At 40.7% G+C, this 27,885-nt stretch overlaps 1 protein-coding gene across 3 annotated transcripts in view; it reads left to right on the forward strand.

Annotated features, from left to right (window-relative positions):
- The window catches only part of TIAM1 (T-cell lymphoma invasion and metastasis 1), a 192,041-nt gene that overhangs the window by 85,140 nt on the left and 79,016 nt on the right, over positions 1-27,885 (forward strand). For 2 of the 3 annotated variants that reach the window (XM_012657344.1, XM_012657346.1), the window contains 6 exons: positions 4,179-4,403; positions 6,239-6,424; positions 11,302-11,448; positions 13,781-13,855; positions 16,351-16,521; positions 23,207-23,311. In XM_012657344.1, coding sequence (XP_012512798.1) covers positions 4,179-4,403; positions 6,239-6,424; positions 11,302-11,448; positions 13,781-13,855; positions 16,351-16,521; positions 23,207-23,311 — 909 coding nt within the window. The remainder of the gene's footprint in view (positions 1-4,178; positions 4,404-6,238; positions 6,425-11,301; positions 11,449-13,780; positions 13,856-16,350; positions 16,522-23,206; positions 23,312-27,885) is intronic. The other variant, XM_012657345.1, reaches the window with a different exon arrangement.

Consider the following 27,885-nt stretch of genomic DNA (forward strand, 5'->3'; position numbering starts at 1 on the left):
TATATTTTTAGTTGTCCAGCTAACTTCTTTGTATTTTTAGTAGAGATGGGGTCTTGCTCTTGCTCAGGCTGGTCTTGAACTCCTGAGCTCAAATGATCCACCCGCCTCGGCCTCCCAGAGTGCTAGGATTACAGGCGTGAGCCACCGCACCCGGCCCTTTCTTTTAAATAAATGAGTTCCAGGATAGCTTCGTTGCCAAAATTAAATACACACCTTTCAAAGGATGTTTAACATTGACTATCATCAGCTTCCTTCATTGCTACTTTTTAAATGGGGGGCAAACCCAAGCTCTCTGACCTCAAAATGGACTGTGCTGCTATTGGCTGAGTTTGTCTGGGATCCTCACAGGCCGGGGGAAGGGGGGGAAGAAGAAGGCCCCCTTTCATCAAGTAAAGAGAGCAAAAGGCTGTTGTTCCACGGAACATATCAGATTGTGGTTCTACTTGGGGTTCAAAGTGTGTCATACAGACTTCCTTATTTTCAAAGCATCACCTATTTTGCAATGAGATTTTTACTTTGCTAGTATGTCAGTCAGGGTGGGTTGGATTATGCTGTAGGAAGAAGCAACCCTCAATTCTCAGTGACTTACCATACCTTCTCATTCCTGCCAGTGTCCGATGGAGGTTGGCTCCAAAGCTACACTCCCCCTGGACGGTTAGGAACCCAGGTGGACAGAAGCTCTATCTTAACACTTGCTTCTGTGACTGTAGGCAAAGGGGCAACAATGAGGTGAATCAGGCTTTTGTTGAGTGGTGACATGTGTTGCTTCTTCTCACATTTCATTGGCCAAACCCAAGTGCCATGGCCATGCCTGGCTTTAGAGGGGGCAGGAAATTTCTACCCTCCCATATTCCAGGAAGGCGGAGAGCTTAAAATGTGGGGTGGGGGGTGCTGTGCTCACGACCCTGCACTAGGCTTTAGAGCAGATATCAGGAGCTGGGGAACAGGATCGGTATGTCATATTAAAAAAGGAAAAACAAAACAAAACACTTTTTGAAAAAAGCACAGGATTGGTGGAGAGTGGGGTTTATAATAAACTACTTCCTAAGTAATTTAGGAAGTGTCCTTCTTAATTTTTCTGGGCTTTCATTTCTCCATCAGTAAAATAGTCATGTTGAATCCCTTCTAGATGAACATTTTTATTTAAAATATAAGTTCCTAACATGTTTTAGCAGAGCTTGCTATCAGAAGTTTAAGATCTTTCTATCCATTCCTTGGGCATCACGTCAGGGTCACAGGTATTTCCTGTCCTTACTCCATAAGTTGGGGGTGGGGTCTGGGCGGTGGAAGGTTCTAACTGAGCAGAGATGACAGAGGTTTGTTTGAGGAACAAACAAACATGGGCTGCCCACCGAGCCTCGAACTGCCTCGTGTCTGTGCAGGAGTCATAGCCTGTGCGTAGAGGTGTGTCACCTCTGCAAAGACTGCATCTGGATGCCCCACGTTGTCCTTTTAAAATGGGTGAAAACACTGGCTTCCCAAAGCCTGAAAGCTCCTTATGCCACCAAGCTGTGCATACAAAGTGGAAGGCGTGTTTCGGGTCAAGGAACCAGCTTTCTATCAGGCACGACCAGGCGCCTGGGAGGACAAAGAAATGGTGCTGAAGGGCCAAGCTTTTTGGAACTTCCTTTATAGTCCTCTAAGGATAATTTTTAATGGAAAATTGAATACAAGGTATAATATTTTAGGATAGTGATAGCAAAATTATGCTTAAATATTAGGGTAATATATCTTAGAGGGATTTTTTTTGAAACTTTCTATTAAAGTATAGTATATACACAGAAAAGTATGTCTTTGGATAGTGTTTGACAAACTGAACACACCCATGTCATACCTCTGTGCAACCAGCATGCAGATCAAAAAACAGAAAGCGGCCAGCACCCCGGTGTTTCTCTGCTGCATCTTTCCCGTTGCTACCCTCGCTCCTCATTCTCACCAAACACCTGCTCTCTTGACCTCTAATAGTGTATATTAGTGTAACCTGTGTTTGCACTTTATATAAATAGAATCCTACAGTACATACTCTTGTGTATCTGGCTTCCTGTCTGCAACATTATGTGTGTAAGATTTATTCGTATTGTATTATGTACTTGTAGATCCTTCATTCTCGTTGCTGTGTAGTGTTTTGTTGCATGGTTTTGCCACATGTTCATCAGTTCTGCTGTTGATGGGCATCTGCATAGTTTTCGGTTTTGCCCATTACGGACTATGCCGCTGTGCGTGTTTTGGTACGTGTATTTTGGTGAGCATGTGAGTGCATTTCTGTCGGGTATATACCCAGAGTGCATTTTCTAGGTCACAAGGTGTGCATATATTCAACTTTCTCAGGTAGTGCCAAACGGCTCTCCAAAGCAGTTGCACCCATTCACCCTCCAGCCAGCAGCCAGAAACACATAAAAGATCTGGTTGCTCTATGTCTTCGCCAACACTGGATATTTTCACCTTGGAAGTTTTTGGTTTTTTCTTTTTTAGGAAATAATCCTCATGAGATTATTTCTTCATCTGAGCTGGTTCCTTTCCTTATTAAAAAAAAGGGGGAAAAATAACCCCACCTAACAAAATAGTTGCTCATTCTGAGGCCCCAAGAGATCCAATGATGGAACGTTTGACAGTGTACGGGGCAAGAACAAGCTTGGCACTTTGGTTTTATGGGTGAGGGTGTTAGGCTCTATTTTTCTTATGTAAATTCAAAGAGAGATGTAAGGATAAAGTATAAGATAATGACCTTCAAAGAGGAGATTGATATTAAAAATTTGAAGCAAGCTTAAAAGTTAAAGACGAATCTCATATACAGACGTGTTTTTTGTTTTCCTTAAGTTTCCCAATCTATCAGTCTTTACCTGTGGCTTCCAAAGTCTTTATCTTCTCTCCTCCTCCCACTCGATCCTTCAGAAGTGATTCCATTTGCTTTATCAGGTGATACTTCTGCTGTTTCTTTGTGAGGATGTCTAGCTTATTGAAATCTTTATCCACAGGCAATTTTTTTTTAACAATGCAATAATGGCTGGATCATTTAGGCATGTCCAGTGTGAGGTGGCTTTGTTGGCAGACACCATTTTTAATATTTGAAGCCGTTTCTTTTGTGGAATACAAAACTGATGGGATTCTGAAGTAATACCGATAACAGTAGTCCCTTGACTTAAATTTCGGTTGCCAGTCAACATAGAGTAATGTGCTGGTGGGTACCATTAATAGAATTTTGTTTACAAGCCATTACTCAGATGAGTTTGAAAATTGAGAAGATGCATCAAAGGAAAAATAAATCAAATTTTTGTGCATGAAAAATGATGTGAGTGGCTACTTTAGTATTGTAGTGGCTGAATAGACCGTTTCTTTAGATGGGCTAACTTTGGAGCATTTATTAAGTTTCTTTGGGCTTCAGGGAATACCTGGAAAAGTCCAGCACCTCCTTACTTATAAATACTCATTGATCGAGTTCTTAAAGAATCATGAATAGCAAGTTATTACACATGTGCTGTCTCCCCAAAACTATTCTGACTTTTGCCTTTCAGCACACCCCTGAGTCGCACTAACCCCACTTTGAGGCACCTGTCCATTGATGAGTGTCACCCAACACTGTCTTCATGCCCTTCTCGAGTAGGCCACTCAGACGGAGCACACAGCTTGTTGCTGGGTGGCTGCGATTCTCCGACTCTCCCATGAGGTCCCCTGAGACAGTATTTCTTCTGGCTGCTTTGAACCACTTCCCCCAACCCTAGTGTTGTCATTGGTGCTTAACACCGGGTTAGGACCTTAGGATTTGGGTTGCAGTGGTTCATTGGAGGCAGGGATATTGTGGCTTCTTTGAACACTCATACCTTGTGACTGACTGGTACTCTCTGGAAATTGACCCCTGCTTCACAACAACCCTCTTGACTAGAAAAGGAGCTGTCAAGTGATGTAGGAACACACGAGTGAGTTCAATAAGTATGTTGGGTGAGCAGACACTGTGGCTTCATTCAGGATGACCCTTGGTGTGAGAGGGGAGCAGGGGTCTGACCTGAGACTAAGTTTTTGTTATCAGTTCCCCGAAGGATGAGATCAAGTTAGCCTTACCCATGGGTGTCTAGTCCTGTCCTCTTGACTCCCAGGTGTTGCTGCTCTGGAAATGCACTAGTGCCTTTCTTTTAACTTCCTAAAAGGTGGCTCCTTCTTCTTGCCCTTTCTGCCCTGTGTAGACCACCAGCCAGACAGAGCTGGAGAACTGGATCACCGCCATCCACTCTGCCTGCGCAGCCGCCGTCGCCAGGCACCACCACAAGGAAGACACGCTCCGGCTGCTGAAGTCCGAAATCAAAAAGCTGGAACAGAAGATCGACATGGATGAAAAGATGAAGAAAATGGGCGAAATGCAGCTGTCTTCCGTCACTGACTCAAAGAAGAAGAAAACTATACTAGATCAGGTAATCATCGTTCTTCCATGTTTAGACCCGGGAAGAATCGTTAGGTCTTTAAAAAGTTGGGTTTTTTTTAGCTACCTTGGAATCAGGAAGCATAGTTGGTTATCTCCTCGACAGCTTGTCTTCCAGGCTGCTGATTTCTTTATTGTGACTGTCAGTTTTCTTCACCCTTTGTTCGCAGTTGATTGTTATGAGCTGAAGGGAACAATATTCCATTGAATGAAAGGCAGAAATCCAATAGAGGAGCCTTCCAGCTTCCTCCAGTGACGTGCTCTTCTAGAGGATCTGTGTAATTAGAAAGTCTGTGTTTCCGTTCCCCATGTTATCAGATTCTCTTGGAGCTCAGCTATGGGGGGATTCATTGCTGACTCCTCAATAAATTTGAATTCTATTAATAAATTTGGAGATGGTGAAGTGCTTTTTAAAAAAGTATTATCTATCCTTGCAGTGTATGAGCATAAGTATATTTCATGCTAAATAGGAAAGATTTAGTGAAATGAACAGAGGATGTTTTTGCCTTCTATCCAGTGATTGTGAAGTCAGTGATAGCCACCTGGTATCAATTATGTGAATAGATGATATTCAAATCATTGAACAGTTGATGACATGGCCCAGCCTGTGGTCTTCCACACTTCTCTCTCTCTCTCTTTTTTGCCTCTGTTACCTGACACTGTATTTTCTTTTTTTCAAATTAAGGCAAACTTCACATAACATAAAATGAACCATTTTAAAGTTAATAATCCAGTGGCATTTAGTACATTCACAATGTTGTGCAACCACCACGTCTATCTAGTTGTGAAACATTTTCCTCCATCCCAAAAGGTAACCCCATACCCGTTAAGCAGTTGGTCCCCTCTGCCCCTGGCATTGTGTCTTTATGGATTTGCCTATTTTAGATGTTTCATGTGAATGCAGTTGCACATTAGGTGACCTTTTGTGTCTGGCTTCTTTGAGCATAATGTTTGGAGGTTGATCCACCTTGTAGCACACATAAGTACTTCTTGTATTGGGCTGAATATTATTCCATTGCATGTGTACACCAGTTTATCTATTCATCCATTGATGGACAGCTGAGCTGTTTCCACCTCTGGGCTGTTGTAAACAGTGCTGCCATGAACGTGTGTGTACACTGATATTATATTTTAAATCAAAGTAAAAAGAGAGATATCAACCATTAATCATCATCTGTATCATTGTCAGCATCCTTGAGCCTTCACTCTCTGCCAGACCTTGTACTTATTCTTGCATTATCCTATTTAAACATCACATCGGCCTTAGGAGGTGGATTTATTTTGCTGCTTTGACAAATGAGGGAATGTCTCAGAGACATGCTAAGGTTGGAATTCCGTACTGCAGAGTGTGGGTCTCCACCATCTAGTATTGGGCTTCCTATGCTGTACTCTGGGCCACCCACCTCTTCCCAAAAGCTCTTGTCTATTTGTCTCTGGCGTTTAATTCACCTCACTTTTCTTCATATGAAAAGCCGCCTCTTGGCAAGTCATGCAGTTTTCTGGTGCTAGAAGTCTCTACATTTTTTCTTCTATTTGCAGCCCAGATCTTGGAGTTGATAGAGCTATAATGCCCCCAAACATGGAGTCTATGATAGGAGCAACTAATAATATTCTTTCTATTTCTCATGCTGAATTTATGACTGTAGATCTTTGCAGAAGAAACACATGGACCTCAGAAATTTAGGATACCTGTTGTTTATTCCTTAGGATTACAATGAATACCTTTACAACATACAGATTTGTAAGATTTGTATAGGATACAAATTGTTAACATTTGTTTTCCCTTTTTCTCAACTTTTTCTTTTCCCCATGTTTTCACTACTGTAGATCTTTGTTTGGGAGCAAAATCTTGAACAGTTCCAAATGGACCTCTTTCGTTTCCGCTGTTACTTAGCCAGCCTTCAGGGTGGGGAGCTGCCAAACCCCAAAAGGCTACTTGCTTTTGCAAGCCGACCGACGAAAGTGGCAATGGGCCGCCTTGGAATCTTTTCTGTGTCATCTTTTCATGCCCTGGTGAGTAGAAGCTAATGAATTTTTGAAAAATATTAATCTTGACGCCTAATCCTGAGCAGGACTTGACAGGAGTCTCTTGTTTTTCTAGTTTACTGCTGTGTGTAGATTTCTGAAATGTGCTCAGTTTGCACTGGGTGCAAATTTTTATTTGCATCTGTTCTGAAATTTATTACTTAAGCCTCTCTGGATGGGGCCTAAGCTATTGTGCAAAGAAAATGTGAAAGGTGTTGTCTTCAGGGTTGTTCACATGTAGTGTTTGTTGATAACTCTTTACATCTTTAGGCAGTGTCATGGTTTGAACCCAAATACATGTTTTTTACATTAACTTTATGGACATGGTGAGTGGCGGGCTCTCTCGCATACATAAATGTGTTCTTGTTCTCTCTCTCTGTCTCTTAATCACTCACATACACATACACCGTATATTGAACACAGATCTCTTTGGAGATCTGCCTTTCACTCCATTTTTATCGTTGTCTTGATGACCATAAATACCTGCTACATTAGAGGAAGGCAGAGAATGTCCACGATTTGCCAGCCGAATGTATGCAGCACTCGAGAAAGAACATTTTTATCTGACCTCCAGAGCGGCAGATTGTATAGTCGTGTGGTGTGTTTATAATCTGTAATTTCATGTACTTGCTAAATTGTGAACAGCTTTATGTACTTCTGGCTCCTTTTCTTCTCAAAAATTGCTGTGCGAGTAACATGGTTTTAGCCGATCCAAGTTGACACCCACTTAAAATGTACTGCACCTTAGCACATTTGCTATGGAATTAAATGTTACATCTCAGGTTCCAGAAACAGCTTTGGAAAACCTTAGCTGTGCTGTTCTGTCTTGCCATGTCAGCTGTACCCTTCAATTGAATTCAGAGCTGTAATTCAGTCAGAGGCGTTTGTATTCTTTATAAATAGATTAGCATCATCATTCAGATAATTAGGGGTAGATTTACATTTTTAAAGAAGTCTTAAACCAATTTCTGGAATTATTAAAACTGGCATCCTGATTTGTTCTGCTAATTATAGCTCAGCTCTTGGTCTCCCTGGCTACCACCTCTCCATATAGCTATTAAGTCCTGTTTTTTCAGTAGTGGTGGGACAAAGTGCTGCGATAAATAAATCTTGCAAACAGTTTTCAGTTCCTGTCTCTAGATCTGTTTCTCTGAGACCTGGATACCAATTTTTGACCTAGCCAAATCTCAGTTAGCCTGTTCTACAAAAACACTGGGGTAACAATTTTTATTTACTCCCTGTCAGAATGTCATGTATCCAGGGAGCATTTTTATTAAGGGACCTTGCGATGTCAGTGAGGCACCATCTGTATTAATTCCAAATCCTGAGAGTCTCAGTGGCTCCTTTCTTTCACTGTGGCTTCTGGGGTTTGGGAGAAAATAATTTTGCTTTCTACCTAAAACTCGTATGCTTTAATTATTTTCTTCAAAGCCATTGGATCTGACCTCTGTGAGAAGGTTCTTGGTTTTCATAATTTCTCTGCAGACCTTCTAATTTCCTCCATCTCAATGTCTGTGATTTGCGTGTACTTTTCTTTTGGTGGGCAGGCTATTAAAATCTGGCCAGCTAAAGATGGGGGTGGGAGAGTTAGTAACTCTTTTAGGTTTTTTTGGTCAGTGATTTTAGGGAAGAATATTTAATTCCATATGTTCAACTCTTGTTTCTTTGCTTTTTTTTTTGCTAGCTGCATCAGTGATGCAAGTCTGGGTGTTTTGCTCCGTGCTTGCAAACTTCTCTTTTCTACAAGGGGTTTCATTTGAGACAGAATAAGTCACGTGAGCCTATTGGGTGTCCGTTCCCATTTGCTGTCCTATCTCCCGGAGAAGATCCCAGGCAGAGAGTTTTATACTCTGATTTATTGGACACTTATTTTTTGTTCCTCCTCTTCTTGTCATTTGACTCCAGGGATTTTTTTCCCCCTTGGGGTTGAAATATTCTTCAATTTAGCCTTTGTCCAGGAATTTTTTTTTCCTCCTTTTAAGTGGGGGAGGAGTGGGGAGGAGGTGTGAGGGTGACAGGGCTAGGGGAGGAAATTGGAGCCACAATTGAAGTACCATTCACTAGGAGAGCTTCCCAGAATGCTGAGTGATTTGCAGTAATTAACTGAAGGGTCCCCGCTGTACTCTTTGAAAGAAGGTTATCATTGTTCTTGTTTGCACAGATGAGCAGAATGATAGAGTAATCAGGTCCGGGCCACAAAGGGAGGCATTGTCTGGGCAAAGATCATTGAGAAACTCTTGCGCTTTTGTCCGGGAGTTCTCCTGCCAGCTTTTCTTTTTCTAAATCCCTTTGCTCAGTTGGAGTTATTATTGTCTCGGGGGTAGTGGTTACTTTTGCAGTTTACAAGGCCCCAAACAGTTTAGAATAGTTCTTATGAGAACCTTAAATAAGTCTGTTAAATAGACTCAACTAACTGGTCCGCTGGTAACTGAGAATATTTATCATTGCATGTGTTTCTCTTTCATGCTCTTTTTTTTTTTTAGTAGAGAAGGGGTCTTGCTTTTGCTCAGGCTGGGCTTGAATCCCTGACCTCAAGCGATCCTCCTGCCTCAGCCTCCCAAAGTGGTAGGATTACAGGCGTGAGCCACCATGCCTGGCCCATGCTCTTTTTTCCCCCTAAAATTGCAAGCTAAAGAGTTACTTTTTAATGGTTGCAACCATGTTATATAGGATCTCTGCTTTTGCTTTTTGATGTTTATTTATTTATTCATTCAATCATCAAATATATGTGCCTGGCATATGGCAGTCCCTAGCCTTGTGATCAGGGTTGTTGTGAACAACACAGAGATCCTGTCCTATTGCAGGTCATATTCTTGTGGCATATACTCTTGTTTATTTACTTGCTTTCTTATCCCTAAGAAATGAGTAAGAAATAAATAAGCAAGTAAATAAACACAGTAAGTGCAGATATTGCTGTGTGCTGTAGCAAGAAGACAGAATCATACATATTGACGTACATGGCTGCCTCTGTATGTGTATATGTATCTATTTATGGATGGATTGATTTATTTATAAATAACATACAAACATGAGACCAAACGGACATTTTTTTCTCTAGAATTTTAAATTTAACACCATTTATCCAGGGTTGACATAGTCATGTGTGTCGGCATGTCATAATGTATTCTTTTTACAACCTTTGTTTACTTTGAACTTAGAAAGTGATGAAAATAGGAGAAAACTTTTACATATTTAATGTTGTCTTTGTTTTGAAATATTTTTCTCCACAACACCTCCAGTGTAATCGTGGATTAAGGTCTTTCTCATAAAAATTACCACCAGTGTCTTGGATACCACACTTTTCCACGCCCTGATCTGGGTTTTTTATGTGCTAAGCTGAGAAAATGCAAGACCTCTCAGCTCCCTCATCTTCCTGCTTTGGTTTGGGACCAAAAACCTTCCCCTAATACCCTCGCAGAGAAGCCGTTTTGATTCTTGTTTTTAATGTGTGCGGGGGTCCTTGCCGACCTACTCACGGGGCTTCCATGGTGTTTACACTGTCAACACTGAGAACGGGGAGAGACATGCCTTCAACCAACGTGCTGACTGCCGGGGAGGCCCCTGTGTTACCCAACAGCGCTTCATCCCCGAGACTGCTGCCAGTTGGCATCTGTCACACTGGGAGTTGCCCGTGTGGGAATCTATGACAAGTGGGTTCCAAGACACTCACCTCTAGCAACAAAAAGCGGGCGGGGAAGTTTCATTTCAAGTCTGACTGGCTGTACCTCCTGCCGCTCCCTTTTTTGAAAGGCGAGCCGTGGGTGGCCTCTTGAGACTTCCTGGCAGAAGTTCCTTTAAGTTCTTGGGACTTTGCTTACAACCTGTAGGATAAAGTTTAAGCCCGAATGTTTTGCCTGGGAGGACTTTACGGAGTCAGAGATTCTAGTCGAGCAATTATCACAGTGGCAGATTTACATGTGGGGTGTTCCCCTCTGATATTTGCTGGCACATTGCAAATATCACGACAGAGTTTAGTGGTTTCTGTTTTTTTTAAAACAACTTTTATTTCTCATTCACCTAAACATAGGACATGTAAGTTATGTAAGTCTGATAAGGTGGTGTCTCCATTTTCAGGGTGCTAGACTCCTTCTGTCTTGTTCTGCCACCTTGAAAAAGGTTCTCTCGTGATGAGGACCTTCCTTTCATCGGGGAAGAGGAAAGCTCCCTAGTCCCGAGGACAATTTGTGGAAGTTGCAAATAGGTTTTCTACTTATGTCCCATTGGCCAGAACTTAGTCACAAGCCCACGCCCGGCTTTGACTGATTGGCCATGTGCTCAGCTACATTTGGGATTTCTCTCACTGAGATTGAAGACAGAATGGATGTGGGGGCCAACTATCACTCACCTCATAAAGAAAGTGATTTTGTATATTCTAAGAAAACGAAATAGAAGAGATTGGTAATTGTAGATTTAATATGGAATCCCAGGAACCAAAAGCTGCTGTTTTCCACTCTTTTTGCTGATACTCAGGCACCAAGTTCATTGGAATGCAGGGACAGCTCCGTAGCATTTGGGGAGGATCTCAAGAAAGCGTGGCTCATTCACTTGACTCTGTAGTTCAAGCCTGTGACTGGAAGGATGTTTAATTCTTGGGAACATAACATATGTATTTTATTACATTATTTTAAATGATAATCTTGAACAAGGGTTGAGTTTGCCAACTTTTTATTTCTGTTGTGAATCCGTGAAGGGCTCTCGAAGTCCCAGTGTGTCTGAGTCAGGGATTAAATGCTTTGGGTAGTGGGGCCAGGATTGGCTGGTGTGCTGGAAGAGGGATTTTTTTTAAGGGTGAGGCTTAATGGGAACCTTGAGGTGGGTGGTCCTGACACATCTCTCGTCTTGCCGTTTGTCCTTGCCATCCTCAGGTGGCAGCGCGTACTGGCGAAACTGGAGTGAGAAGACGTACTCAGGCCATGTCCAGATCCGCGAGCAAGCGAAGGAGCAGGTTTTCTTCTCTCTGGGGTCTGGATACTACCTCCAAAAAGAAGCAGGGACGCCCAAGCATCAATCAGGTAGGTTCCAGAGTGGATGAAAGACACACCTGCACAGATGTGCTTCCACGGCCACCTCCAGTGGGGATGTATGTGTTCCTTCACTGACACTGAGTGTTATTTAAAATCAACTAGTTGACACAAAGAAGTTAGCTGTGCTAGACACTCTTACTACATAATGTCTCCCCACGACACTGAACTCTGCTATTAGTCTATCACCAAGCTCTAGTCTCCCACCTGCATCCTTTCCAAACCCTGGTTAATTACAGACCTACAGAAAGTGCACGATTCAGCCTGAGTCTTCAGGAAGAAGCGGGGCGTGACAATGAAGCCAAGTGGGCACCCGAGCACAGAGTCTTTTTAAGCTGCCTCTGGCCTGGGATCAAAGGCAGCCTCCGGGGAAATCTGATTGTTTCTTTGCCTTCGACTTTTTGGGGTTGACATTAAAATGGGCAGTTCCTCTGCCTCCTGGAATGAGGAGTCAGGAATCCAAGTGCACTCCTTATGCCACGGCCCCCTTCTGCTCTGGTGCACGGGGGCTGGAGGGGGATCTCAGTACATCACTAGACTGGCGCAGCGTCGGGCCTCTGCTGGACGCGGGCTGCAGCACAGTTCTTCTCATTAATTTTACTCCTTCACTCGCCAAGGCTACTCTCCTGTTGACGTTACCTCTGGGAAACTCACTCTCTGTTGTTGCTGTCATCCTTCACCTTTGGCTTTGAGAACTGAGTAGCTCCAAAACTGCTTGTTTAGATTTTAGGGACCAAAGGAACACGAGTAACTGTAGTCTTTTGGAAGAAGGAGAAAGTCCAATTCGTGGATGACAGTGGCTGGAAAGTCAGGCGTTGAGCATTTTGGCATCATGACTAGGATTGCTAGTTTGAAATATTCTCCCTGTACCCTGGTGCAAAATGAGAAGATGTCACCGACTGACTTGTTAGAAGGATCCCTCCTTATTCACTCTGACAATTCCAGCTGTTAGTTTACTTAAGAAATGAAGTTTAAAAAAGAGATGAATCCTGAAAGCTCATACACTAAGTCCCTTAGCTGACCAACATTCTCACTGTTTAAACGTGATGATTCTCTATTCTTGGTGGAACCTGCGGGAGACCCGATAAGCAAATGATAAGCGAGTATGAGAGCGAGCAGTCAGGGTGTTTGTCCTGCGATCTTCGGGAAGAGCAGAACATCGAGTTTGCTACCATGGGTTTGGCTCTTATGTCAATCTGAAGGAGAAACCATTTAGGGAAAAGTCAATATTTCATCAGAAGAATCACTTAGGAGACTCGATGGTTCGCCATTAAACCTGCAAAAGGAGGACATTAACAGCCAGCATTTCTCCTCTCCTTTTGGGAGAAGCATCCTCTGTCATTATAGATGACTCAGACCATCGCTATAAATGTATGTCGGGACTTCACAGTTTGGACTTGTGTTCTGTGAAAACCCTTAGTTCGTGTGCTTCTACTTTATTGGTACCAGGTTATGCTACAGCCCATTGCTACTGAAATATATGACTGAATTTAGATGAATTCAAGAGAATGCATTAACTTTTTTTTTAAATCAAAGGACAGTATAATGTCTTATGAACAATTCTTGCAATTCTTTCTTAGAGAGTTTTTTAAAACTTTTTGCTAGCCATAAACATACCGATAGAAATTTATTCATTAATTCAGTACTTTGAAATGGACAAAAATTGTATGTTTTTGAATATTTTGTTTGTATTGAGGCAAAGGCTTTTTCTTAATTCTGTGCATTAGCGTGACAGTACATGCTCATTTTCGAGCCAGTATATAAAATTTCTCGTGTTCATGTATCTGGGTATTTAGAACCTATTAAGATTTCTTTTTCACATCTTTCAGTTAGCAGGATTCACTGAATTTCAAAGAAGAGACAAACTTCTGTTTTTTAAATAAAACCTTTTCTGCTGTATTGAAGCCAAAAAGACACTATAAATATCTCCTCGAATTCTACTGAAGAAAGGATTACAAAGCAAACTGGTTATAATTTACAAATATCTGATCAGATATATGAGGTAGAGCGGAAATTCTTCATTGTGAATTTATTTAGTTCATTGCTTTTGCAGGTTATTTTCTTTAAATTTAGATAATTATCTAGATCTAAAAGCAAACTTCCCCCCCCAACTGTCAAAAATGTGAGAAGGGGGTCTAGATACATGAACATGTTTTTCATAATCTGCTCCCATAAATTATTTTGCCTTCTTTGGGATTTGCAGTAGGAGTATCTGAAAACTTCTGTGATGCTTTCTAACAGCCATGCCCATTCCCCCTCCCTGCATGTTTTGTTCGCTCTGTTGCCCGGATTATTTTTTAAGATGATGCTTTTGTATATGCAGGTGTTTGGAGAGGGGACTGACGCCGTAAAGAAATCTTTAGAGGGAATATTTGATGACATTGTTCCAGATGGCAAGGTAAAAATATACACGTGCTCCTTTTCTAGAAGTACCACAAGTACATCAATATATACACAGTGCAGTGGTTTCTGGGGCTACTAAACTTAAGTAGACACAATATGTAAAACTGAAATAACTATATAACTAAAAGTTATATAACAAGTCAACAAGAGATGAAAAATGATTCTGTATTTAAAACTTAGCGATAATAAGAACATTCTCCTGCTGACATAACATTTTCCATACTTATCCTTTGATGTGTAAGTTTCCAACTAGAATGTAAGAGAAAATTTGAGTTCTAAGTAGCTGAATCTTTTATGCCGTTGCCGATCCCCTTTTATATACAACTTCTATTCCCAAGAGGTGAGTTCTTATTATCCTCCCTCTCTGCCCACACATGCTATTTTGCTCCCATTAATTTCAAAGAACTGTTCTGATAGTATGTTCTCTTTAAAAAAATGCATTTGCTTCCCAAGTCAAGTATTCAATTAAAGATTCACAGACTTGGTTCAACGTTGTGCTTGGATTTAATAGGGACTTTCAAACTGCTCTGATTGAAAGCGCATAAAGATATTGATTTTTTTTCCCTTGGCTCCCTTTTTTCCCAGTCTGTAAATAAATGGACATCCCTAGTTTTCGAGACCCTAACAGTGATTGGAGCAGGCTCTTTGCTGGGGGAGTTCTGATGTTGATAACGTGATCTTGATCTGATCCTCCGATTCTCAGGCTCTGCATCGGTAGGTCAGAATTCATCCCTCGGTTGCCATGCAACCGAGCAGTGTCGGTCACCAGTGGCTCAGCCCCATGTTCTCGATGGAGCCGAGCCGCAGAAACCAGAGTGCAGCGCAGAGTTCCGGCTATTGGAGGGGGAGGAGAGAAGAGTGGCCGTGGGAAGGCCTTTTCTCTCTTTCATAGCCAAACTACTCACGGATGATGTCATCCTAGCTAGATACAAAGGCTGCTGTCCTCAGAAATACTCCTCTTTGGCACACTCCTTGAGCACCTGTTGCTGATGCAATTTGAAGAAATGAAATTGTTGTACCTACATGCGATCTGAGCATAGTTTTTTATGTTAGCTCAGTTGTTTCTGAAGCCCGCCAGTTCATCTTGCATACCATGATTAGTGCACTCGAGTGTTGGGATATCCTCTCTAGCACACAGAACCTGGAAACTGCAAAAGTTTTTCCATAATATTTCTGTGTAGCTCTTTTGGTTTTCCGTTTTTCCAAGATAGCTCTCTATTTCATTTCCTGCTTAGAATGCCTTGTTCTTAAAGAACAGTTCAGATGCAAAATTTGGGCTGATCCAATGCTAAAGGCACTTATTTATTTAATATGGCACATGGAAACAGAGTTGGAAGATTCCAATTATAGTTAATGGGATTTAGGCCAGTGGATTGGGTTTTGACAGTTCTTTCCCTGGGGTCCAACTTATCTGCAAAAGCAACACAGTTTAAAGGGAGGAGTGACAGTATCTTCTGCAGTTGGGGTTTGGTTTGGTGGCCTTTACTGAAATGTTTCCCCCATCCTTGGATCTCAGTCTTTTTCTGTATGGAAGTTGTTACGTTACCACCTCTCAGCCTTCATTTGGAAGCTTGTTTCTTCTCATAATTTGCTGATACCAGCCTTGTTCTTGGCAATCTATAGATACGTATTTACTGGTTATAAATGAATTATCAAGGCATATTACTTACCACATATTGAGCATCAAAATCATGTGCACACTGCTGAACTCTAGCATCAGTCTTTCACTGAGCTCCCAACATTTCATCCATTTAGGAACATGCTCTGCCTCATCTGCTGAGCTTGCTTAGGTTTAATCTAGCTGCTCAGTGAGTACATAGGATACTTCTTTTCCCACATTCACAAACTCCGTCCCCCTCTTTGTCCTTGGCAGAGTGACATAGAGGACAGAGGGATGGCAGTAGCCAAGGAGGCTTGTTTTTGCCACCTTGTGCCATGGAGTTAGCCCAGAAGCTCTTTGAACTCTGTTTGGGAAATAGAGCTGTCTGTCTCCCAGAGTTGTGCTGGAGGCCCAAGGAGAGCACAGAAATGATTATCTAGAAATAATGTAGTGCCAGAACATTATCTTTTTGAAAAAAATTTCCTTGGGGCTTCATTGTTACTTTGAAGTATAAAGTTCACATGGCAAATACTCTTTCTATAGGAATTATCTTCTTGAAATCTGAAATGGGTTGTGGAAGAAATAAGAGGAGTAAAGTTGAGACGGGTGGGTGACCCATTTCTTGCCTTCTTCCAAATTTTGGTGCCCACTCATTCATGCTATGGGCCAGGTGTGAAGTCCGCCTTGTATCAGAGGTCAGAAATCTCCTTGTCCCACTCCCAACATAAACTTCCTTTCTCTGTAGTTTCTCTCTCTCCAAGGGCTCCCCCTGCCTCCCACCACTGCCTCTGCTTCTGCCCTGGGCCATTCTCATAGGAGCGCCATCTGGGGACCTGAGGTCATCAGAGCCTGGCTGCTGCCGCACCACTTAACTTTATTTTTTCTTATAGAGGGAGAAAGAAGTGGTCTTACCTAGCGTCCACCAGCACAATCCTGACTGCGACATTTGGGTCCACGAGTATTTCACTCCCTCCTGGTTCTGTCTGCCCAATAATCAGCCAGCCTTGACCGTCGTCCGGCCAGGGGACACTGCACGGGACACTCTGGAGCTGATTTGCAAGGTATGGAGCTACTTTGGATAGTTTTCCCAGGAAGAGTAGAAAGGGCCATAGGAGTCTTCTATGGCACACATGGAACTCAGTCATGTGGGAGAGGAAATACTTTTAACGGACTCTTTTGTTTCAGAGCAGCATTGCATTCCTGTGTGAACATATGCATATACTGTAAGTGAATGCTTCACCTTTAGGAGGAGAGGAACTCTTCTAAATAGGTTCTTTCAATGCATGTATTTGACAGATTTGTAATGAGCTTATGACATGCTCATTGCAAACCTTGCAGAAAATCTAGGTAAAGAACAAAGCAGAAATGCAAATTAAAACCACAGTGAGATGTCACCTTACCCCTGTTAGAATGGCTTTTATTAAAAAGTCCAAAAACAATAGATGCTGGTGTGGATGCAGAGAGAAAGAAATGCTAATACACTGTTGGTGGTGCTGCAAATTACTACAACCTCTATGAAAAATAGTAAGGAGATTACTTACTTCTGGATATTTACCCAAAGGAAAATATATCATTTTATTAAAAAGACACCTACACACGAATGTTTATTGTAGCACAATTCACAATTGCAAAGATATGGAATCAACCCAAGTGCCCATCAATTCATGAGTGGCTTAATAAAATGTGGTATATGTATACCATGGAGTACTACTCAGCCATAAAAAAAGATGTATTAATGCCATTTGCAACAATTTGCAGGGAACTAGAGACCATTCTCCTAAGTGAAGTATCTCAAGATGGGAAAAACAAACACCACATGTACTCTTTATTAAATTGGAGCTAACCGATGAGCACACATGTGCACAGAGGGAAGTAAAACTCAATGGAAATCAAGCAGGGGGCAGGGGGAAAGAGGGGAGGGACAAAAACCTACCTAATGGTACAGTGAACACTATTTGGGTGATGGGCACACCTATAGCCATGAGTCAAGAGTTACAAAAGCGATCCATGTAACCAAAAACATTTGTACCCCCTTAACATTTTGAAATGAAAAAAAAAAAGCAACAGTAAACATAAAGAAAAAAGAAGAAAGCAACAAATTAAGGGCACTCTTACTCACAAAATCCAAAATAACCTCTGTAAACACTTTGGTGTTTGTCCATCCATTCTTTTTTCTACACGTATACATACGCATGTATTTAGTGGTATCACATTACAGGTACTATTGTGTAACCTGCTATTTATAATCAGTAATTGTTACACCATGGGTGTCTTTAGAGTGAGAAAAATTGAAGTAAATATAAATCTGACCCTCATGTTGGGAATTCTTCTTCTTGTGAACATAGAATTAGCCCTTTTTAAAAAATGACGAATGATGGAGCTCATTTCCTCTACTTTCACCTTAAGCTGTAGAAGAAATACCTGGATCTTTTTCAAGGTGAACCTGGTTTCATTTTTTCCCCCTCAAGGGCAACCAGGTGAGTGGTCTTGAGTGAGGGGAGAGAAAGGGAAGATAAGAGCTTTTCTTGCATGCTTGTTTTTATCTTTACATAATGAATAGCATCAATAGCTGTATTTAGTGGTTATATCCAGTCTGAGAAAGAGCTGATACTTTCCCATTTTACAGATGGAGAAAGCGACGCTCAGAGGGCCTTAGTAACTTGCCTGAGCGCCCATCGCAGTCCGTTGCAATGGAGACACTGAGCCCAAGTCTGGCTGTTCCAAACCTGGGTGTATCCCGCTATGCCAGGTGGACGGTCGCAAGGACTCTCAGAACCTGGGCCAGTCTTCAGGAAGGACAGCCTGTAAGACTCGGAAGGATCTAGAATATATTCTAGGGGAGTGAACTGGTCTTCCCCGGGGCTGCTAAAGTGAAAGTGGAAACCTCTTGTATCATAATTTTATCGTAGAGGAAGTTGGACGGATTAAAAGATGTTTTTAAAACTTCATCATTCGATACAATGGTTTGTAAATACTATTTCAGCAAGTACCACAATTCTGTAGTTCTATAATCGGCAATTTTCGTATTTTTTTAAAAAACAAATCACTGGGGCCTTTTAAAAGAAAAAATATGGCTCTTCATATGAATGGATGAAAAGGAACAGTCCGGCTGAAATTAGCCTTTCAGATAGTCCTGTGTGGAGGAGAAGCAGAACAGCCACTTGTTTCAGGACAAAGCTCAGATCATCCCCCACATAGGTGTTAAAAATAAATATCACCTTACACGCTTTGAATCCTCCATGTACATGAGTTCTAGCTTTTGACGATAATGGGTCACAATTTTTCATTTTAATTACTTAACAAAATGGGTCTACAGAGGATTTCTGCATTCCTTTATTTATAGAGTAGCACAATTCTTTAGAGACCCATTAATATTCTGTATAGCTTTGGGAGTTATTCTCAGATCTGCAACTTAAGGTAGTTGGAAGTAGGACTCTCTGGCCTTCTTGTACAAGCCCAACTCTGGGAGGTGTTTCTGGGGAGTAGGATAGCCTTGGAGCAGCCTCTGCACACTGGCTGTAGACTTCATCAGGAATCGGAGGTTAGGCCAAAGTTTTCCAGTAACCATTGATTGGTGGAAAATTGATCAGTGAGTGGGGCAATGAGTGACTGGCCCAATTTTAGGTACTTTTCAAGCTGTTGCTTTGGAAGAAACTAAAGGAACAAGGAATGTTCCTGTTCTGCCATTTAGAGACCATCTTTAGATAATGTGGTGACCTGTTTCCCTATAAAGTGTTTATTTCTGCCACTTGAAAGGTTTCTGATGGCATCATTAGGGTACACATCCCTTTCTCTGTCCGTATAAGGTAGTCCTGCCCAATTTTCCCCTAAACATAGAAATAAAAACAACGACAACATAATGTGGAACAGGTTTATGTCTCATGAGTTTAAAAATGGAAAAGTTTTTTGTGTACTTTAAGAAATTGATGGTCTTGGGAAAGGCATCCATGTAGGATAAATTATGTAGTGATCTCAGAGCTGGGTGCCTTCTAAAGCTTGCTTCCTCTTTGGAGAACACTTTATTGTAATTAGTGGAGCCAATTTTATTCTTACAAGGGAAGGAGATACTGGGGAAAACAGTGTGCCATGTTATTAGTGATCTCATATAATGGTGAGTGGGGTGGTTTTGTTTTTTTTTCCTTTTTGGAGGAAGGATTAAAAACAAAGATGATTGTAAGAATGCCTGTCTTCTGTTTCATTAGTGTCATTGTCAATGTTGTTGATGGATGCTTTCTCTAATATTTAATAATCAATCTCTTTCTTCTGTCTCTTGCATTCAGCTCATTCTCTTCGTATTCTATCTGATCCACATCATTTCACATCAGTTTGCCATCTGCCCATCTGAGCACCAGTCAGGTTCTGGTATCGTAAATATTTCGAGATCTACATTTCATAGACAATTCATATTATAGATGTTACTAGAATGATTGTTGCTAAATATAGCAGGAACCATGTTGGCCTATAGGTTTCAGATATGGTCTGATCATTGCCATTCCAAAAATAATTGTAAAAAAATTCATTCATTCATACTCACTGATATTATTCACACGTGACCGTGGTGTAAGTTTTATTTCATGCTTTCACTATGTCAGCCTATGGCTTTGGATATTCTAATAACCATTGACATTTAAAAAATAAAAGGTCACTTCGAAGGGGAAGGAAACTGTCTTTGGAAATTCTGTTATGGCACTTTGTGTGTCCGTGTGTGTGTGTGTGTGTGTGTGTGTGTGTGTGTGTGTATTTCTGTATGCAGTTACTGTTTATATGTTTCCCAGAGAATTTTGACTAAAATGGAAGAATATGAAGAGAAATAGAAGAGCAAAACACGATGGGTTAGAAGATCTATGGAAATAAATTCTGAGACATGTTATGTGTTTTAATTGGCTCAAACTATTGAAAAGATCTACATTTTGTTTTGCTGTTTCATCCTTTGGAATAGTCATTGTAAGATGTGAATTTAAAAAAATTATGCCAACTAAACTAAAAATTGTTCTACCATAATACTTTTTTTATAGTATAATTTGTGACTATATTGCTTCAAAATGAATCAAATCCTCTCTAAGTAACTTAAGTAAGTGTACATTGGAAAACAAATTTGTGCCATTTAAATTTTTTCCTAACTAAATTTCTCTTGAGTTAAATTTTCTCTTGAATGTTTTATAAGTCGAAAGCAGTCCACACATTTAGAATCACTATGTTAAAATATTCATTAACATTTGGAATTCTTTTTGCACAGAGATGGATTGTGAACATGGTTAGTTCAACTTTTTTTGATACTGACTTGCAGATATCTGAGAAGCATAAAATTGATGTTGAGAGTAATTCATTAAGATTTTCCCTTTATGTTAGACCAGTCATGACTAATGAGGGTTCATAATTGAGAAACTTATACCAAAATGATAAAACACACTGGTATGTATATTGATCCAATGTCCAGTTTTTAGGGTAACTATTTATTGACCAAAATAGGAGATCTTAGGTTACAAGTAAGACCATTATAATTTTTGAGTGTGTGGCATGTGCTTATTTTTAAAAGTTATCAAGCCATTATTGTAACTTAAAGACACTTGAAAAATATGATGCACGTGGCAAGAATCATCCTTATTACCATTGTTGTATTTATTATTCTTTTATTCTCTGCACTGCATTACACAATTATTATTTATTCGTCTCTGCACATATGTATAGATATTTTCAGCACTGTGGCATTTAAGGGACACCGGGGACCTCCACAATCCACACCAGGACCACCTTGAGCTATTTGGTGCCTGCCAGCAGACTGTCTCTCTCTCACGCTGTGGTTTCAGGAACTACAGTCTTCTTAGGGGAGCTGCTATTCGGGTGTGATTTCCAGAAGACAATCTGTTTAAGTGACACTCGTTAGGAGTGTCCACAAAGTGTCTATTAATGATGACAATAAGGTTTCCAAGTAGATTTGTTCCTGTTACTAAGGCCCCGTGAAATTTCATTTCTTTCCCTTCCGCCTCAGTCGGAAACAGATGGTGAACCAAAATTTTTGCTTCTAATTAAAGATTTCAGTGAGGACCTGCGTAGGTGGGAAGCATTTGCAGCTTCGATCTCTCTGAGGGAAACTTTTCTGGCTAATCACGTCACCCTAAATATTAGTCTTTTGTTGTTGTTTATTTGTCTCAGTGGCTCTCCGACAAGCGGTAGGTAGCATATGGAAAAGCTTACCTGTTTTATGTTTCCCTGTGCTTACCCATGCACGCTTATTATCTTTGACATCAGCGATCCCGGGTCTGTCTGTATTTGAGCTTCTGGTCTCGAACGCTGGCAGGGACAGGACGAAAGCCAGGTGCACAGGAACATGGTCACTGAATGGCATCTGTGTCCAGCACAGCAGGCTTCAAACTATCCCGTCACTCAGGAGAGGATACGGGTTGGGGGTTCCCAAGAAAACTTCTTCATCATTTTGCTAGGCTTTCAGAGCGAACTCATTTCCACTTTCTGGAAATGTGCTTTTGCAATAATGCAGGATGCCCGTCCTGCATGTGTATATTTATTTAAAACACTCCTGCCCCACCTCCCACATCTGCACACCCCTTCCCCACAGCCACACACGCTCCTGAGGGCTGCATGTGTGTTGTATTAATTTCTGTATTCTCAGTCCTTCGCATGATGAAAAATTTCAAGTTTACATAAAAGTAGAAGCCAATGTGATAAATTCTCATGTATCTATGGCCTAGAATCTGTGATCACCAAATTAAGTTTCATCTGTTCACTCACTCTCTCACATCCCCCACTCTGGATTATTTTGGAAGCAAATTCTAGATATAGCATTTATCTGTTAGCACTGTAAGAAATATCTCTAAAAGATAAAGATGCTTTAAAAAAATTCCTTGGTTTAAACATTTTCTCTCTAGCAATATATTTTCATGTTGCCGTGTGACTTTCGAAGAGCATTTTTTTACTTTTTTTCTGTATCTTCTTCGCTGTCTATTGAGAATTATTTATAGAAACATATTGCTACTATTGCTTATTCCTCCAGTTTAATTCAAGGATGACTTTTTAGGTAGGAAAAAAAAAAATCCATTGACCCATCCTGGACCAAAGGAGAAACCCTGGAAATCTCCATCCCTAACTATTTTAGAATTGTTTTCTTCGAGCAAGTCATTCAGTGTGTTTCCACAGTTGGACACATGCCTGTTTGCACTGCCCCCGGAGGGATTCTCGCTTGGGGAGTATATAAATAAGACTGAAATCCAAATGCCTTGTCCTCACACTGACTCACTTGCAAATGAACTGTTAACAACTGTCCCAGTGTCCCCATGTGGTTAAGAAAACAACTTCGCCTGGGCCCAGCTTTTTTTCTCCCATTGTAAATACAGTACTTTCTTGCCTTTCTTGACACTTTTCTTCTTTAATCAACTATGTATGTTTGAAGTTATCAAAGAAGTTGAGGGCTTCTTTGATCTGATGGTTTTTGTTGGAAAACCAGTGTCGAAGGGCTCAATAAATCAAATAAGGGGCAGTGAAGATGTGACTCACTTGTCGCCACTGGATCCTAAGACACCTGTGGAATGTTATTGATGTGTTCAATGAAAATGATTTTAATGTTTGAGTTTTGAGTGCAAATTTTTAGAGAAGTATAGAAACCTTACACCCCTACGCATTAACAAATCTCTGTGTTTTAGGGAATGCGTTATAGTATGTCAGTGGAGAACTAATTGCTCCTGTTTAACTATTGAACGGACATTTTCTTTCTTTCTTTCTTTTTTGTTCCAGACACACCAACTGGATTATTCTGCTCATTACCTGCGTCTGAAATTTCTAATAGAAAACAAAATGCAGCACTACGTTCCACAGCCCGAGGAGGACATTTACGAGCTGGTAATGTTTATGACCGTTGTCCAAGTACATTTTGTAGGAGATTATTTTCAAATTATACGTGTACTTGTGTTAATTGTAGTTGGTGGAGTGGAACGAGTTCTAAAATAAATGAGCTTCATTCGGAGCCCCGGAGTTGGTGGAGCTGGCCTTACGTACCACACTGATTGCACGGGGTGGAAATGCCGCCTTTGTGCATGCAAAGAGCAGTGCGTGCTATCGTGAAGAATCAAAGCCCAGAGCTAACTCTTCCAGTTTTAATCATTATCACTAGCTTTCCTTGCAGCATTCGCAGTCTTTTATTTTAAATTGGTGACTCAAAGATCAGCTGGCTGTTGTCAGGAAAAAAGCCCTAACTTCAATTTTGTGTGGCTTCCACATGTGTATTGAAACCGATGGGTCAAATCTTGTGGGGTGAAAAAAGCTGCCATCTAGTTATATGTCCAGCCTTTCAGAATTGTATTTACATAGCTTCTTGGGGATGTTTGTATACATCTGAGTTTTAACATACTTATAGGACTTGGGTTGTGAACCAGACCTGGCTTTTTATATTTGTCTTATTATTTTCTAATCACGTGGAATTGGCCAAAAAAAAAAAAAAGTGAGATGATAATACTTAATTTCTAGGATTTTGAAAAGATTAAAGATAATGGCTCACATCATAGATGCCAATGGTTGTTATTGTAATAAACCAGTGACAAGTTCCTCTTTTGTTAGCGGGGTGGTGCATTTTTTAGTTCCAGTAAAGAAACATCTTGTGAGCAAGGCGCCTCTGTTTTGGAGTTCATTCTGCTCTATCTGTCCTTAGTCATTCCTCTGGGGGCTGTGGAGCTGCTTGCCATGGATATGTGAATAACAGTATGACTTCAGACGGGGTTTCACCACAGAAAGTGGAACTGAAAATTTAAACTCTTTTTGGAAAGGGGAAGAAGCACGATTTAAAAATTAGGAGGAAATTGTGTTTTTAGTCAACTTTGTTGTGGTGCACTTTACATGTAATAAAGCTCTCACAATTTTTTGGACAAAATTTGATGAGTTTTGACAAATGTATACAGTTGTGTTTCCACTGCTACAATCATGATTTGGAACATTTCTGTCATCCTAAAAGGTGATTTTGCACCCCTTTAAGTGGTTTTTAAGGAAATCTAAGGAAGGGTGTGCTTTTGTAACATGCCCAGCATGTTATGCAATAGAAGATCAACATGATGAGCTGTTTTCCAAATGTCACTTAAGTCAATCAATAGGTGTTCATAGAGGGGCGACATTAACAGAGGCTGATGTAGTCTTTCTCTGGCATGGAGAAAAGCCCAGTCTTTGTGCTCTATGAGTAGAGGAAAGAAAACCCTTTTCCTTAGTTAAAGAAGGGAAGTGCTTTGCTGATAACACTCAAATAGCTATAGATCATTTATTTTGCATATTGGGGTTAATGTCTATTTCACATTCTAAATTACAGAGATCATAGATATGAGGTGTAGGTACTTCAGACATATCTTTTGAAATTGTATTGACTCCTTTATTGTTTTTAAGCCGTGGCCATTGTGTGGTCTCATCCAACATAGGAGACTAAGGTGTGCCAAGCTTAGCCTGTTTGGATCTACAATTTCTGTATATATACCGTAACTATAATTTTTTTAAAAGAATCTAAAGTACAAAGAGATCATGGTATTGTTTCTTGCACTGTTTCAGAAGGTCTCCGGCCCCAGAGATCTCTAAGTAACAAATGCCACAGTCTTGCTCACTTGAACACCTCTATCTTTACCAAGGTTCTTAACCATTTTGTGCTTTAGATACCTTTGGCAGCCTGGTAATGCCTCCAGACTCCTTCTCAGAATTATGTTTTCAGTTGCATGAAATAGAACGCATAGGCTTACCTGTACCTTAAACATATTGAAATAATTATCAATAATATTTTAAAATTACAGATAATGTATGTGGTTATTTATTAGCTCATTAAATTCCAAGACCTAGCAGCGGTAGGTCCAGTAGCTACCACTGTTCTGAAGTAGTGATGAGCATAAATAACATTTTGAGATATTGATTTCTATTTATGACAAAGTCACAGGCATTGCTAATGTTGCTCTGTTTGTTGCCTGTATTCATTTATGATTGAAGAAAATGCTAAGGTTCAGTACAAGGTTTGTAAATATAAAGATGTCAATTTTTTTCACCATCCAAGTTCACAGACCACTTAAATTCTATCCTTGGGTCCCTGGTTTTGAATCCTTGCTTTGGCCATTAAGCTAGGTATAATGTCATTCTGAGTCGGGGGGTTTCCGAACACACAGCGTTCCTGGATGCTTTTTGAGTTTGCAGGTATTCAATTTATTGTCCCTTCCTGAGCAAACGTCAGACCACACACAGTTAATTGGTCTCCCTAGCTCACTTTCATTTTGATTTTGATGGACAAGGGAAACTTGCAGGCATTGGAAGTCATTTCCTCATAAATGACTCATTCATATATGACTGTCCCAAAATATTTTATTCTATGCCACTGATTTGTCAAACAGTCTTTAGTACTAGGGTCAATATTTATCAGCAAGAGTGTGTACTAAATTTTAAAGATCTTATTGGAGGGTGTAGTGTGCTTATTTGCCAGGTCAGAAGATTCTCTTGCTTATGAATAACCAGGAATAGTCATCAGTTTATTGCTTTGCTGGCTTTGTCTTAGTAGAAGTGACACCTGTTTGGCTGCTTTTTCATAATTAGTTGTTTGTTGGGTCCAGTCCACAGAATGATCATGAACATGGTTGCAGTCTGTCGAGGCACTTTGTAAAGATCCACAGTAAATGTGTTTTTTTTCTTAAAGTGACAGGTGGGAATAAAGACTTTGCAGAAACACTGATCAATTTGTTTATTCATTCATCAGCAAATATTTATTTACCATTTGTGTGCTCAGCACTAGCTGTTCAGCGTGCTGGGCATACGCCAAAGAAACTCTACTCTTGGTGGAACCTATATTCAAGTTTGCACAGACAGGTATAAACCCATGTAAATGTGTCATATGTCAGGGGATGTTCAAAGCCTGGAAAAACAAAGAAGTTAGGGCACATGGATAGAGAGAGATGAGGCATCTAGAAGCTGATCGTGTTGCTCTTTAAGATGTGGCCTTCGAACAGGGACGCGAGAGAAGTGAGGGAGAGGGTCACAGAGGTATTTTGGAGAAAAGTGTTCTAGGCTGAGGGCACAAAACTGGCTAAGGTCAGGCAGGAGAAGGGTGGCCCAGGTGGCGGTGGCTTAGCTGGTGTGTGGGGAGGTTGGTGGGGAGGTGTGAAATCGGGGAATGGAGGGGAGGAGGGAGGAGGACAGGCCATGTTGGACCTAAGTGCAGTGGGAAACCCCAGCGACAAAGGGCCTAGTTGAGTGCTGTTATAATAGGCTCGCTCTGGCGATGGGTGGGGAGTGGCCCATAGGGCACAAGTGGGTGGATGAGCATGCAAGGCCCGGAGGAGGCCAGGGAGCCATAGTCCAGGCAAGAGGTGACAGTGGCTTGGACCAGGCCACCCAAAGGAAAGATAGAAAGAAATGATCGTGAGTTTGTGAGAACTCAAGTGCCTGTGTAAGCAAATTGTTTCTTAAAATCTGACGACCTTCTCAGCTGGTTTTTGAAAAAAGAGAAAACATATAACATCCTTGATTTAACAAAATAAAGGGACTATGTATGATCCTTCCTTGTTAAAGGTATTTACGTATAAAAATACAGAATTTCAAAATTTCTAGATCCAGATACTGTGGTTGCATTGAAAATATATTTTAAAGTATAGACCCTTCTTGAAATTTTATGTATTTTATTAGTGTTCACTAAAGCTGGCTTTAGTCAAACCAGCCCAAGGACACTGTGGCCAAAAGGGGCCTATGTGATACTAAGTTATTGTCTGAGATCAGCAAAAGACACAAAGCCTTTCACACTAATTCCAAAGAAAAGGAGGAGGTAGTATTATGAAAGAATAGGAAAGATTATTCACAAGCTTTATTCCCACTGGATCTGTTTGGAAAGAATTAGAACAAGCAGTTAAATACTGCCACCTGGGGGCAGGGTATGGCTCTCAAGGAAGTTTAAAAAAATAAAACTAAGGCTCAAACTAAGTCGAAGTGAACACAGTTGATAGAAAACATTTCACTGAGTATTCTGTGCTGTTATGATATATATTTGTAAACTTTATTGAATTTGGTACTTATAGTTTTGGTGACTATTATCTAAACTAAAAAGCACTAATTTGAGAATGAATTTATATAAAAAGTTTCTGAAGCATAAAATAAAACCACATTCAGTTATGCCCTTACCATATTGCATTTGGTGGAAGTTGCATTAAATCTGGATGTTCAAGAAGATCCAGACTGTCCCACGATGGTCCTGGCCCCCCACAGCCCTTGGCGTTCTGTTGACCAAACTGGTTGTCAGGCTCCTAAGCCCTAAGTATTGTGCTCACCCCTCAAATGCCCAAAGCAAGTAAAGAGAAAGAGACTGGCTGTTCTTTTCTACTTGCCTGAATAAAATTATTTCTGGATGAATGGCTGTGTGGTTAGAGGTGCTAAGGGACAGATTTTCTGTTATTGACCTTGACTCAGAATTGATTTTC

This window comes from Propithecus coquereli, unplaced genomic scaffold (genome assembly GCF_000956105.1).
Source record: "Propithecus coquereli isolate 6110/MARCELLA unplaced genomic scaffold, Pcoq_1.0 Scaffold54, whole genome shotgun sequence".
Lineage (NCBI taxonomy): Eukaryota > Metazoa > Chordata > Mammalia > Primates > Indriidae > Propithecus > Propithecus coquereli.